The sequence below is a fragment of the Antedon bifida genome, chromosome 11 (assembly GCF_963402885.1).
Source record: "Antedon bifida chromosome 11, ecAntBifi1.1, whole genome shotgun sequence".
Lineage (NCBI taxonomy): Eukaryota > Metazoa > Echinodermata > Crinoidea > Comatulida > Antedonidae > Antedon > Antedon bifida.
In genome coordinates this window covers 18,649,450-18,664,344 of record NC_136236.1, presented here as the reverse complement: position 1 = coordinate 18,664,344, position 14,895 = coordinate 18,649,450, and the positions used below count along the sequence as shown (strand labels likewise).

Sequence of the window (14,895 nt, the reverse complement as noted above, 5' to 3'; positions counted from 1 at the left end):
ATTTAGTTTTAAATGTTTTTGTTGTTATTAATTTTATTATTCATGTTTGTTTGACACATCACTTCATTGCAATGTCATAATTTTTTCTTTTGTAGAAAACAAAAATCACTTATTTTTTAGACTAAATACATGATTTTCTTTTCAGAAATTAAATTGTAGATGACAAAGTCTGTTACATAAGATAAAAAACTGGTTTTCACTTAAGCACTGCTAACTTCTCTTGACATGATAGATGCCAGCCCAGTATATAACTGGAGTGGTGCACATAATCTTTTGTTGTACAAGTACTGTGTATGCATATTGCTTTTTTAAATGTTTCAACTGTGGTAAATTTAGCCCAATTCCTCCATGGTTTTACCGAGCGTGATAGCTGAATAAATGTATTGTAGGCCTACATGTAATGGAAGTGTGACAGGTTGTTTGTTTAGTGTGACAGCCTTGGCACAACATAACAAGGAAGAAATTCTTTTGATTTCAGAACAAAGTACCAGGAAATAATTTTTAATTCAACAACTCCCTGAGTACACAACTGTACAGTAACAGTGAAAGTTTCATGCTCTCAAGTTTATGTTTGTTGGAAAGAAGACAATGTTTGATAAACAAAGCGTCATTATAAATCTGATGTTGCTACTTCAATGCTTCACCATATGCTCATCTCAAACGATGGATGATCAAAGTAAGTAGGTTACACTGTCATTTTTTTGGGGGGTGGCATCCCTATTTAGACCTATGTACTTCCTATATGTAGTAACATGAGCCTAGAAAACAAATATAGTACAACCCCTCCTTTGGGACACATTTACATAAGGGGACGAGGACACTTTTGAGTGCTCCAAATTGTTGATTTAACCCATATTAAGAAGGCAAATTCATTTTCCCGTCATAAAAACAACAAAATAGGCCAAAAATAATTATATTCATTAAGACAGTTACTGCAAATTTGTTGAATTGTTTGTAATGCCTGTCCACTGCAACCGCATAGTGTTGTCTTTAACGTAGGTAAAGTTTCAAATCTTCTACATGCATCAAGTTTTTTAATATAAATTATTGTTCATTTTAGCATTTTTTTGTTTTTCCCACGAGACTGCCTATTAAGAAGGACAATTATTTCAGTAAATGACCTCTGAGTAGGTGACCCCTATTCACAGCACACTCATTTAAGGGGACAATTGTGTTGGTCCCAAAAGTTTACCCTTAATAAATAATAGGGGTTTTACTCCCTATATTTTGTTGTCTCATATGTTATAGATTCTTGTGGCGGTAAATACACTGACCAAACTGGTGTATTTAGTTCACCTGCAAATGGAAATCAGTACCCACATAATGTACATTGTTCCTATATAGTGACAGTAGAAGATGGATATATCATACGATTGACTTTTGAAACTTTCAGTTTCGAAGACGAATCAGATTGTAAATATGATTATGTTGCGGTGTATGACAACACTACAAATACAGTGATTGGATGGTAAGTTTGTTGTTTTTTTATAATTTGAATTTTCTATTGATATCAGTTGTCAAATGTCAGTAGTCAAATGGCTGATTGGTTAAGGCAGGAGCGCTGTTTACCATACCTAAAGAGCCAACAATATCGTCAAGAGTTAGTGGCCGACCTGTCTTCTCGAATAAGGACTATTATAACCATAGGTCCAGTGTACACAATTATAACCTGTGTGCAAAAAGTTTCATATTGTCAAAATTGTAGGCCCCCATCCATGGTAAGTAAGAAGGGGTTGAGACACTCTTGCCACATACTTTTGCTATAGGAAAGTTGTTTATGTAGAATCCATTTTTTAAATGCCTGTTATTAATAACTGTTTAATCTTATGTTAACATTCTACTAGTTTACTTAACTTTTAATTATTTAGGTTCTGTGGCACAACCCCTCCACCTCAATACACTAGTTGGGGCAATGTGATTACTGTGATCTTCCACACAGATTCAACTGTAGCAAAAGAAGGTTTTAGTGCTTCATATGTGGGGCGTAATGCTTCCTTACCTGGTAAGTTTAAATCGATTTATGTTATTTTGCTCTAGTATTATAGCAGTAGTATAGCAGAATACTTACAACAGTGTAGGCTACTTGATGGTTTACTAGGCTATTGGTAGTGATGGGTGTTTTCTTTGTTAAACTGAAAATGAGAATACATCGGTCACTTATTGGAAAACTATTTATTTTCTCCCCATTAAATCATGGAGGTATGATAAATACAAACAAAGGGTCTGCTATACCATAACAGTATAATTATTTAGTTTCTGTATGATTTTGTTAATTTTAAATTATAATGTATTTTATTGTGTATATTATGGATAGATAAATATTACAAACAAATAAACAAACAAACCTATTGTTCTAACAATTAAATAAATTTGAATTTTGTTTTTCTAACTAACTAAACTAAACCAGATCCGTGTTCACCCAATCCTTGTCTGAATGGTGGATTCTGTCATCTTGTTTCTGATGGAAGTACATTTATATGTTCATACCAAAGGGGATGTAAAGGGGACAGATGTGAGTATTAAACGTTTCACAGGTTTTTATAGGCCTATCACCAATAATTGGAACAGAATTGTTACGTAATCAAATTGCCTAAACAATTTTAAATGGTTATCAATACTTTAGACTCATTTGGTCATTCTTAAACAATTTACTACTCGATAGAAACAGCAAGGAGTTTCTCAAGGTTTCCTATAGTCATGAACATCAGTCCAAAAACTGATTTTGTGAACGTTTTCATTCACATCAGTCTAAAACTTCATTGCGTATGAATATAGGAAGTGTTCACTTAAATAGTCAGTTTTGACGCACTAAATACATAATGAGAATATTAAAACATTTGTTAAATCATATCTTTTGTTTTTTTCTTTTTTTCTATGTAGTCTCTGTAAAATCTTATTTTTCATATCACAAGCCTGCTTACCAGAGTACAACTTATTCCTCTAGTGGTATATCATATGATGCTAATTTAGCTGTTGATGGTAACAGAGATAGAGATTTCAACTCTGGTTCATGTTCCCGTACAGTTGGTAAGTATGACTGTATGTACTGATGTGAGTATACAAATAATGAATGTTTATAATTTGGATGGTAAGAATAGTTCATGAGTTGAAAAATTTACTTATTTTTAACAAGGCGGAGCCAAGTTTAAAATAGAGCAGTCAATTTTGTATCGAATATTCTCACCATCCAACGAATACAAAATATCAATTATTTGTTTTATAACACACCTACTTTTATTCAATTTATCCTCATAAATCATTGACGAATGCTAGGCAGGGAAGCAATTTTTTTTTCGTACATAATTTAGGGACCCCTTATGTGAAAGATAGCTGAACTACTTCCTAAATATAACTAAACCTAACCCTCTAAATAATTATGAGATTTGGTCACAATGTTCGCAGCATAGCACGGTCAAAACAATACTTTATTGACAGAATATGTCACATGTTTGTTGTTTTTTTTAAAAACATTATAACATTTTTTTAAGTGTCAAGAAATGAGAACCCTTATTGGTATGTTGATTTAGGCAGTATGTACAGCATTGAAGACATTTATGTATATACACCATATGGATCATATGAAGGTATAATTTAATGCTCAGCCATACTACTGTAAATGAATATAAATATGATAACTATACAAACATATATATAAATATCCAAAGATAATAAATTACAGTTGAGAAAGTTGCCTGTAAGCATTTCAGGTCAGATTCAGAGTCCGGTTATGGAGGAAGTGAGGTGGTGTCATAGTCTCCCATGTCTGGTTAATTCCATTTCCTAATCTACTGTTCTTCGCCATGTACCCTTTGCCCTGTCTCTCTTCCTCCGTTCTTGTTGTCCATCACACGACCATATTTGTGTGTCTGTTACTGACCATGCAAAACCATCTTCAATGCCGTTTTATTTCATTGTTTATTTTCATTCTATCTCTGATTTCCTTGTTTAAGTTTACACAGTTGATTGCCATTCTAAGCTTTGTTCAATCAGGGAAGGTCTTCAATAATTGTACATAGTGTAAATATGTGATCTGTACAGGATCTGAACTGAATCTGTAACAACTGTTTATCCAGTGAATCCTTTATTCTTTCTAGTAAAATACAGGACAGCTTTAGTTATATTGATGATAATGCTATCCCTCTCCAATTTTCACATGATGCTAAACCTTCTTCTTGGGTGATAATAATGATAATCCCTTTCTTCCATTCTATTGGCAATTTTTCAGCATTTCAAACTTTGTTTAAAATGTCCTGAAGCATTTTGCATCATCTTTTTCCCATTAGTGATGACGACTTTTCTGTTGATGTGGAGGAATTAAAGTAAAGAAATAAAATAAGACCAACTAACCAAAAAGACTCATGAATCATCTAAAAAGAGCTTTAATGTTGACAATTGAGCTGTAACTCTACATCAAACTACATACAATATACACTATTCAGAATTGTTTCTATGTACATAGTTTTATATTTCAATTTAGTGTCTAATTTTGGGACAGAGGTGTATGTTGTTGAAAGTGAAGATTCACCTTTAAATGTCAATAGCAAATGTGGATCCATTGATTCTGACCGTACTCTCCACCGTGTAAACTGTGATCCAAATAAAAATGGACGATTTGTTTTTCTATTTCAAAAGAGCAGTAATGAAATCACTGTGTGTGAAGTACAAGTCAATGGAAGTAAACTTATTTCTTATTTAAAGCATTATTAAATATTTTAGTTTTTTTCATTAGTATTAGTGTTAGGATGAAAGATGATCTCTTTAACTGTTCTTCAACTTTGTACATAATTTTAGACGACCAATATATGCCATTTTAAGACTTAATAATAGTTTATTGTTTATTTATTTTCTAGTTGCTTTAATCCCAATTGTGACTTGTCCTAGTGACATTGTAATGGTCGGTACACCCTCAACTGTAACCTGGGATCCACCCACAGTAATTGATGACACTGACCTTGGGCTGATTGCTAACTGTACTCCATCTTCTGGTTCTTCATTTCCTGCTGGTCCTACTACTGTAACATGTACTGCAACTGATAGTGATGCTAATACTGGTGAATGTAGTTTTGCTGTAGAATTTATTGCTGAAGGTATGTATGTACGCAAGTTGAATCATTCCTTTATAATTATACAATAAGTTGCACTGAAGAAGGACTATTTTATTTTGTATCTCCATTGAGATCCAGCCACTGATACCTGCAGCATTGTCATTACTTTCAGTAATTTGCCTTTGGATTTTATATATATATATATATCATAGTATATGTACAGGCCTATACCTTTACTACATTTATTTCATCTTGTTATCAATCGAAAGGCTAGGCAAAATATGGTGCTCAGATTATGATGGAGAGCTGAGTTATGCACATTATAGTGCATAATGACTAGTTTACTGCATTTTATCAAATACTGTCCCATAAAATAAAGATATTGGTAAAATTGTGTGAAAAATAGGTAATTAACCTCTGACCCAAAAGTGCATCACCAAAATCACTTAAGAATTGGGTGTCTCACACAAAAATCATATTAAGACCAATGGTAAATGCACTAAATCGACTCATCTCTCAGTCTATGTGTCTCGCATTCTCAAAATTCTTTAATTACAAAATTACAATAGTATATATTGTATTGATATGGAAGAAATACAGTACATGGCAAATATAAATAAATTAATACATTTATGAATTCAAATGTTTTATTCAGAAGTTGAAAACCTTTCTACAGTATTTTATGTCTTCACACATTATTAAATTATTATTTTTTAGATAATGAGAACCCCATTGTTATATGCCCAGACAGAGTGTTTTCATCTTCCTCAAGTGGTGCATGGATATATGAGCATGACCTCTCTGTCACTGACAATATTAACTCTGATCTGTCTGCTACTTGTACTCCATCTAGTTTGTATTTTCCTATTGGTTCAACTAAAGTTATATGTACTGCGACTGATATAGCTGGTAATACAGGAAGCTGTACATTTACAGTGAATGTAACTTGTAAGTATAAGACTGTTTTAACCAAATATTGTCTTAAACTTCCATTTCATACGTTTAAACTTTCATAGCCTTATTTCTTCTGTTTAATTATAAGAAAAATTGATTTAAAGCCAAATTATAACAGTTTATATTAAACCGCAAGTCAAACATCTAATTGAAATATGGAGCTAGAGTAAACAACAACCCTGATCAAAGCATTACAGAGGCCTATAAAGAATGATTTTTTTTTAGAAAATTAAAATGTCTATGAATTGAATGTATTATTGTGTTTGTAGATACTGGTGACCCTGTTTTGACCTGCCCAAGTAATATTGAAAATAATTCAGATACAGACAAAACTATAGTGACCTGGGATGATCCCTCTGACCAAGATTATAATTCTGGTCTGTCAGCTACTTGTACTCCACCTTCTGGTTCATCATTTAATACTGGTTCAACTGATGTTACTTGTTATGTTATAAATAGTGCTGGTGAAGCAGGAATCTGTACATTTATAGTTACTGTGAGTTGTAAGTATTTATTTTTTGATTTGGATATATGTATACATTTTTACCATTTTAGACTACTGTAGTTTTCATGGTATGGCCAAGCAACGACAGCACTTCTGAATAATCGACACAACCTCATCTTACATCAGAGTTTACCTCTAGGGAATATTCCATATATATATATTGTATTTATGTTAAAAATTGAGAAAAATTTGAATATATTTGGTATCCTCTCAATTTGGCAAAAGAAGAAAGCAGAACAAATTTTTCATTATAACTGTACATTAGGTATTTATACATTTTAACATCTTGATGCCATTGTTTAATTCTTGCAAAATTTGGTTGGTTAACCTTCCTGCTGCCTGCTGTGATGTATTTCTGGCTTGATTGTAAGATTATCATTTGGTTTTAATTTGCATGAGTGACCGGTGTCATCACAGTAATTTTTGCCAAAAAGCTCCAGGTCCAAAGGTTGTCAGAATTTGTACTATTAATAATGTGTTTCAAAATTCCATCTGCATACAATATCAGACAGAATAGTACTTCACTTTTCTATCGTGCATGGTTCATTTCCACTGATGGAGATGCTGCCATGTAGACATTCTGTAAAATATGTTTTTTTATAGAAATTTTGGTTGACTAGACTAATTAATATGAGCATCACATTTTCCTGTTATACCTTCTACTATTTTAATTTATATTGATATTAAATAAGTACATGAAACTGTCAAAACAATACAATCTGTAATTATATGTTTTTTTTTCTTAGATATAGAGAATCCTAATCTTGTATGTCCTGAAGACCAAACTAGAGTTACAACCTCAGACCAAGGTACAGTGACCTGGAATGACCCCTCAGTCACTGACAATGTTGATACTGGTTTGTCAGCTACTTGTACTCCACCTTCTGGTTCATCATTTAATATTGGTTCAACTGATATCACCTGTTCTGCGATGGACACTGCTGGCAATACCGGTATCTGTATTTTTAAAGTTCTTGTCATCAGTAAGTTTTATGTTTTCTGTATTTTTTTAAATATTACTAATTTCTTATTTGTTAAGTTTTCCAGTCATGTGAAGATGTTTGTGAAATGCATGATTTAAAATAGAAAACTAATAAAAAGCAGATACCGGAATGTGACTTTTCTTTTGAAAATTGCTACTTTATAGTTTCAGCAGTGATTTTGATGTTCACTATATTTTGTATAATAATATTTCTTGTAGATGTTGTTGCCCCTATTGTGACTTGCCCAGATAACATTGAAGAAGGTTCAGGCACTGATGAAGCTACAGTGACCTGGGATGACCCCACAGTCACTGACAATGTTGATACTGGTCTGTCAGCTACTTGTACTCCACCTTCTGGTTCATCATTTAATGCTGGTTCAACTGATGTTACTTGTTCTGCTATGGACACTGATGGTAAAGCAGGAGGCTGTGTATTTACAGTTACTATAAACAATGGTAATACTATTGTTTCTATTTGTTATATAATAATTATGTAAATAATTTGACTAAGAGAGGTTGAAATCTATATATACATTTATATTTAGATAAAAAACAACTTGATTATGTGAATTTGAATCAGACAATTTAAATGATATTAATAAAAGAAATGCATTTTTAAAAAGCTGAGAACTACATTGAAACATAACTGAATGACTTCTCAACCCAAGCAAAAGCAGTGGTCTAGACCAAGTACCTCCAAGATTTCTGAAAGCCAGGTTTTCCATTTTAAATTTTAAGAATGAATATTACTTATCTAAGTTTTGCAGATTATGCCCCCATTTTTACCTGCCCAGGAAACATTGAAGTTTCAGGTGCTGACCAAGCTACAGTGACATGGGATGACCCCTCAGTCACTGACAATGTTGATACTGGTCTGTCAGCTACTTGTACTCCACCTTCTGGTTCATCATTTAAAACTGGGTTAACTACTGTTAATTGTTCTGCATTGGATGGACATAATAATATAGGAAACTGTGCATTTACTGTGCATATTGTTGAAAGTAGGTCATATTAATGATAATAAATTGTGTACTTTTATACTGATGCAAATTATTGGACAGTTTGGTTGTTCTTTCGCAAATATAAATAGTTCTTGTATTGAAGTGGAGTTGTGGCTTGGTGGTTATGATGCTTGGCTACCACTCCAAGGGTCCTGGGTTCAAGTCCCGTCATATATCAGGATTTTTTCTAAGGACAAAATTACAACTCTACTCCCAAAGACTTGTAATAAGACTTTGTTTATGTACAGCATCTTGTGTATATGTTTGTCTTGTGAACCTCTGAGGGTCCCTAATGATCAGCAATTGCTGGATGGATCACCCTCAATAAATATGGTACAAAAAAAAAAAATAAATAAATAAAAAATAGGAGTGTCCGAATATTCCCTTAGGTTATTTATCAGTTATGTTAAATTCTATACCAATTTTCTTTATTTTCCAAATAAATATTTTGACATTTTCTATTTTCTTTTCATTTAATTTGCAGGCAGTACATCTATACCAGTTTACTTGATTGTGATAATGATAATTTTTGCTATCATCATGTTTGTGATGTCCACAGCTTTGTTGAGGTGTTATCGTACCAATAACTTATGTAGTTTGTTACTGGCTACTGACTTTATACTTGCTCTATTTCCATATCAATTTGAATGCTGGTGACTGACATCTTCTAATATTATTTCTAAAATGATAATAGAATATGTTCAAATAACATTCCGACAAGCTTTTTCTTAAAATACTTGGTTTTCAAACCCTTGCTAATTGGTTAAACTTGGATTGATAAAGCTAAGTGAAGGCATTTGCATAAACGAGTTAATTAATAAACTAAATGTAATACTGCAGTAACTGCAGTAAAAGGGATAACATGTTTAGCTCTTTTCTTTTCTTTGTAATTTGCTATTTTATAACTTGATTAATAAATAAAAATAACATTAACATTCATGCAATCATTCAATAATATGCTGGTGATGTTTGTGTAATTTTATATTAAATTTTATATCTAAATTTGTTAGTAGTAAAACTTAACACTTCATTTAGAATTTGTATTTAAATTTAATTATATTTTCAATAATGTACTGTTTTATTAAAGTAAGATCTAAATTAATAGTAAAGTAATCTCATGGCACTAGATTTCACAACTAATATTAATAATAATATAATTGGAATACCACACCTTGTTTTGTGCCATCAATACTATAGATGGAATTCATTTTTATTCATAAGTGTTTTTTTCAAAAAGAATTGTTTTACCTTCTCTTATAGGCTATATTATTCCAGTGAAAAGAACCAAAAAAGTAGAAATTCCACAGCGATGAACATAGCTACTTATGATGATATTGCCATGGCAACGGGACGTGATAATGCAGGATTTGAAAGCTACATGACATCTACTGGCATTACTGATGATGCTACAGAGCTGCAAGACTTACAAGATAATACTGGTATGAACCGTATTTATTAAAAACTAAAAAGGTAACCATAAGTACTAAAAGTCAAGTGTGTATGATGTTTTAAATGTTGATACCAGATGTTCTATACTTAAGCCAGTTTGGTAATAGCTCAAGTTAGGAACCTTCAGAAAGAAATGAGGAGGGGAAGGGGGTTTCGTTTGGCGGTATGGGCCTGTATGAATCTGCCTGTATTCAAAATGTTCAAGTTATAACTAGTACAGTACCTTTGACTACAGTAGTAAGTTATAAATTCTCAACGTTTTCAAAGCCCTTTACATGTCCTGGTTCAAGTTTTACATACTTTCTATTTTATTGGTTTACACTTTTTCTTTAAGGTATACACTTGCAGGGAACACCTGGACACACCATTTACGAAGTCATAGTGTGATGTGTATTTGGTAGTGAATTGTGTTGTCCTTGTTCATCCATCACACCAGTGGCGGTTCTACTAAACCCAACATACCACCACATGTCACATCTATACATCACAAACACTCTATACATAACGAACCATGCATAGTGTGTTAGGGTTTGTAACCTAGGCGCATCTGGTACTACATGTATTATGTATGGCGTGTGGTGTTTAGTATGACCCATCACTTTTCAAGTTTTCACATAATGTCACACATAGTTGAGTTCGCAGATTAAATTTGGTGAGATTAATGTACATACCCACATGTTCTCTATACTGTTAAAACAGTAAAGCACCTAAGTTTAAATTTCTAGTTATCTGAGACATCTCTAAGCATTTAAATTGTATATAATTGATATTGAATAATTGGATTGAATATCCACTACAGTACACAGGGTAATATATTTTAGATGGTATTTTACACAATTAGATAATGTTGTAAATTAATAAAGAAACTACAGATTCAAGCCAATAAGAATTATAGTATATTATTCAGTATAATGCAGAGCGGTTCTACTAAATAAAAAGTATAATGCTCAGTTCATGCAACAAATGAATAAAAGAAAAAGGCTTATACAGGATAAAGAGTAACACCTTTTCTGTTACATGGAACCGAAACCGCAGTGCTGATTTGGTAAATGAATGAAAAGCAACGTAAAAGAAATAGAACAACACATTCTTCCATTTCGTGAAACAGAACAAATACATTAATGTTTGCAATAATCAGTAGTAAATATAAATTAGTTTATACAGGGTAATCAAGGTAAATAATTAATAATTGATATTTGGTATAATACTGTGCAAATAAATCAGGCAGCTAAAAAAAAAAACTGATTACACATGGTAAGCTAGCTATAAATAATATAAATTGTGCGAAAGATAACAACTTTTTAATAGAATAATAAATATAATAATTATAATAAATGTCCGAGACCTCAATAAAAACAATTTATATAAAAATTTGATACCTTAATAAAAACGATTGATATAAAAATTCGAGACCTTAATAAAAAACGATTGATATAAAAATATCGCAGTGGCTACGTCTACGTCTAAAGATTCGATAGTATGTAAATGAGATATAAAGATTCGGCAATACCGTACGTACATTTTTAATGCAATACTGTATAAAGATTCGATAGTATATTGTAAATGAGATATTATATAAAGATTCAATAGTATATCGTAAATGAGATATAAAGATTCGGAAATACTGTACGTAAATTATTAATGCAATACTGAATATAGATTCGATAGGAGAGTGCTCGAGAAACGTCGAGTCAGTTCAACGTCCTTTTTTCCCTTCACTACCGGTGCCAATATATAATAAAAAAGAGAGAGAGATATAAAGATTCAATAGTACGTAAATGAGATATAAAGGTTCAATAGTACGTAGATTATGATGCAAACGCAAATTATTAATGATTCGATAGTATGTAAATATATTTCGATAGCATGTAAGTTAATATTAAAATACAAATAAAATATACATTGATTTATCGGCAGGCAAACTTAATTATTATAGAAAATATAAAGATTCTATAGTACATGATTTGACTTATATTTATTGGTTTGACCATACTCCTTTACTGTAACTCAACTCGCCATAACGTTGACAACGACAATTAAAGATTAAAGCGCACATGGCGTTCCATACAAATGACGATATTAAACTGGCGGCCGCTTTGGTTGGCGGCCGCTTCGACCATACTCCGTAAATAGGCCTATTAGGCTAGTCAATCTAGCAAAAAAAACAGCCCAAAGTGAAACAAATTGCAAACAGAGATTTTTCTTTTTTAAATGGTCATATATGATGAGGAGATCAAAATTTGAGCATCACACCTCTGTCACTCATCCCGATGATATGCAAATTAGCTTAAATATGCAAATTAGGGTGAAATTACAGGGTTACCATATCTCAAAAACTACTAGTCCGAGAGAGTTGATTTTTTCACTGATCTATTCAAAATGTATATATTTATATTTACTCTAATGAAACATTTTACGAAAAAATGACCGGAAGTACAACATTTGACCTTCGACCCCATTTCTCAATGTTTGCATATACAATGTGACTAAAATGTCTGTAGAGACTTTATTTTGCCCTCAAATGACCCAGACATAGGTTCCTAATAGCCAGCATAGGATCACTTTGTAATTCCCAAAATCACACCTTTGTCACACACCTCGAAAGTATGCAAATTAGTAGTACAATTTAAATAAAATATGCAAATAAGGGGGAAAAATTACAGTTGTCCTATATCTCGAAAACCACTAATGCTAGAGAGCTGATTTTTTCACAGCCGTATTCAGAATGTACATATTTCTATTTGCTCCAATGAAACATTTTACAAAAAATTGACCGGAAGTATGACATTTGACCCTCGACCCCATTTCTCAATATTGCATATATAATGAAACTAAAATGTCTGTAGAGACTTTGTTTTGCCCTCAAATGACTCCGATACAGGTTTCTAATAGCCAACATAGGACTGTTTAGTAGATCTCAAAATCACACCTGTATCACTCACCTCCAAAGTATGCAAATTATTAGTACAAGTTACATGAAATATGCAAATTAGAGGGTGAAATTACAGGTTCCTATATATCGAAAACCATTAAGGCTAGAGAGTTGATTTTTTCATTAACTTGTTCAGAATGTACATATTTATATTTACTCTAATGAAACATTTTACGAAAAAATTACCGGAAATACAACAATTGACTCTCGACCCCATTTATCAATGTTTGCATACATAATGCGACTAAAATGTCTGTAGAGACTTTGTTTTGGACTCAAATAACTCGGATACATGTTTCCTATAGTCAGCATAGGACCGCTTTGTAATTCCCAAAATCACGCCTTCGTTTTGGCATGGTTGGAATTCCCTTTTTTCGTATTAGTTTATGTACAGCGCTTAGAGGTTTCACAACATTAGGCGCTATATAAATCCAGGATATTATTATTATTATTTCTCAATATTTGCATATAATGCAACTAAAATGTATGTACAGACTTTTTTTTGGCCTCAAATGACTCGGATACAGGTTTTATATAGCCAGTATAAGTCAAGCACCTCGAAAGTATGCAAATTAGTAGTACAAGCTATATGAAATATGCAAATTACAGTGAATTGCCTTATGTATCTCGAAAGCGCTAATGACCGAGAGAGAGAGATATGGCAACTTTCTTGTACTACTGATTTGCATACTTTCAAGCGAAGTAACAGAGGTGTCATGTGATTTTGAGAATTACTAAACAGTTCTATGCTGGCTATAGAAAACCTGTATCTGGGTCATTATCGAAAAAAAAAATTATCGAAAGTATGACATTTGACCCTCGAACCTATTTCTCAATATTTGCATATAATGCAACTAAAATGTATGTACAGACTTTGTTTTGGCCTCAAATGACTTAGATACAGGTTTTATATAGCCAGTATAGGATCGTTTAGTAATTCCAAAAGTCAAGCAACTCGAAAGTATGCAAATTATTAGTACAAGTTATATGAAATATGCAAATTACAGCCTTATGTATCTCGAAAAACGCTAATGACCGATAGAGATATGGCAACTTCCACCTCTTGTACTACTAATTTGCATATTTTCTAGGGAAGTAACAAAGGTGTGATTTTGAGAATTACTAACAGTTCTATGCTGGCTATAGAAAACCTGTATCTGAGGCATTTGAGGCCAAAACAGTCTGTACAGATATTTTAGTTGAATTATATGAAAATATTGAGAAATAGGGTCGAGGGTCAAATGTCATAATTCAATCAAGAAAATGTTTGCGTAAAATGTTTCATTACAGCGAATATAAATATGTACATTCTGAATCAACTCTGAATTCAAATCAACTCTCTAGCATTAATGGTTTTCGAGATATGGGAAGACTGTAATTTCACCCCTAATTTGCATATTTCATGTAACTTGTACTAATAATTTGCATACTTTCAAGGTGTGTGACAAAGATGTGATTTTGGGAATTACAAAGAGGTCCTATGCTGACGATAGGAAAACTGTATCCGAGTCATTTGAGTCCAAAAAAATTATCTACAGACATTTTAGTCGCATTATGTATGCAAACATTGATAAATAGGGTCAAGGGTCAATTGTTGTATTTCCGGTCATTTTTTCGTAAAATGTTTTATTAGAGCAAATATAAATATGTACATTCTGAACAAGTTTTTGAAAAAATCAACTCTCTACCTTAGCGGTTTTCGATACATATAGGAACCTGTAATTTCACCCCCTAATTTGCATATTTCATGTAACTTGTACTAATAATTTGCATACTTTGAAGGTGAGTGATACAGGTGTGATTTTGAGATTTACTTAAACATTCCTATGTTGGCTATTAGAAACCTGTATCCGAGTATCTCTACAGACATTTTAGTTTTCATTATATATGCAATATTGAGAAATGTGGTCGAGGGTCAAATGTCATACTTCCGGGCATTTTTTTGTAAAATGTCTCATTACAGCAAATATAAATATATACATTTTAAATATTTTAGTGAAAAAATCAACACTCTAGCCTTAGCG

At 32.3% G+C, this 14,895-nt stretch overlaps 1 protein-coding gene across 3 annotated transcripts; it reads left to right on the top strand.

Annotated features, from left to right (window-relative positions):
* The first annotated feature begins 487 nt into the window (after positions 1-487).
* Positions 488-11,666, top strand: LOC144855486 (hyalin-like). 3 transcript variants are annotated; one of them, XM_078713373.1, is made up of 16 exons: positions 488-676; positions 1,249-1,468; positions 1,869-2,002; positions 2,408-2,512; positions 2,881-3,027; positions 3,489-3,584; positions 4,478-4,675; positions 4,851-5,087; positions 5,793-5,993; positions 6,269-6,502; positions 7,251-7,487; positions 7,706-7,945; positions 8,257-8,490; positions 8,975-9,059; positions 9,751-9,929; positions 10,274-11,666. In XM_078713373.1, the coding sequence occupies exons 1-16, from the start codon at positions 568-570 to the stop codon at positions 10,324-10,326; spliced, it is 2,709 nt and encodes a 902-aa protein (XP_078569499.1). In that variant the 5' UTR covers positions 488-567; the 3' UTR covers positions 10,327-11,666. The 3 variants fall into 3 exon arrangements, with proteins under 3 accessions (XP_078569499.1, XP_078569498.1, XP_078569500.1); XM_078713372.1 differs by having other exon boundaries at positions 5,763-5,993; positions 10,274-11,665; XM_078713374.1 differs by lacking the exon at positions 3,489-3,584 and having other exon boundaries at positions 5,763-5,993; positions 10,274-11,665.
* The last annotated feature ends 3,229 nt before the right edge of the window (positions 11,667-14,895 follow it).

Excerpts from the sequence above, each read along its gene's own strand:
- LOC144855486 (XM_078713372.1), top strand. The coding sequence starts at position 568 with ATGTTTGTTGGAAAGAAGACAATGTTTGATAAACAAAGCGTCATTATA. Across the intron at positions 2,513-2,880 it reads GGGATGTAAAGGGGACAGAT|TCTCTGTAAAATCTTATTTT; the intron begins GTGAGTATTAAA and ends TTTTCTATGTAG. Across the intron at positions 5,994-6,268 it reads ATTTACAGTGAATGTAACTT|ATACTGGTGACCCTGTTTTG; the intron begins GTAAGTATAAGA and ends TTGTGTTTGTAG.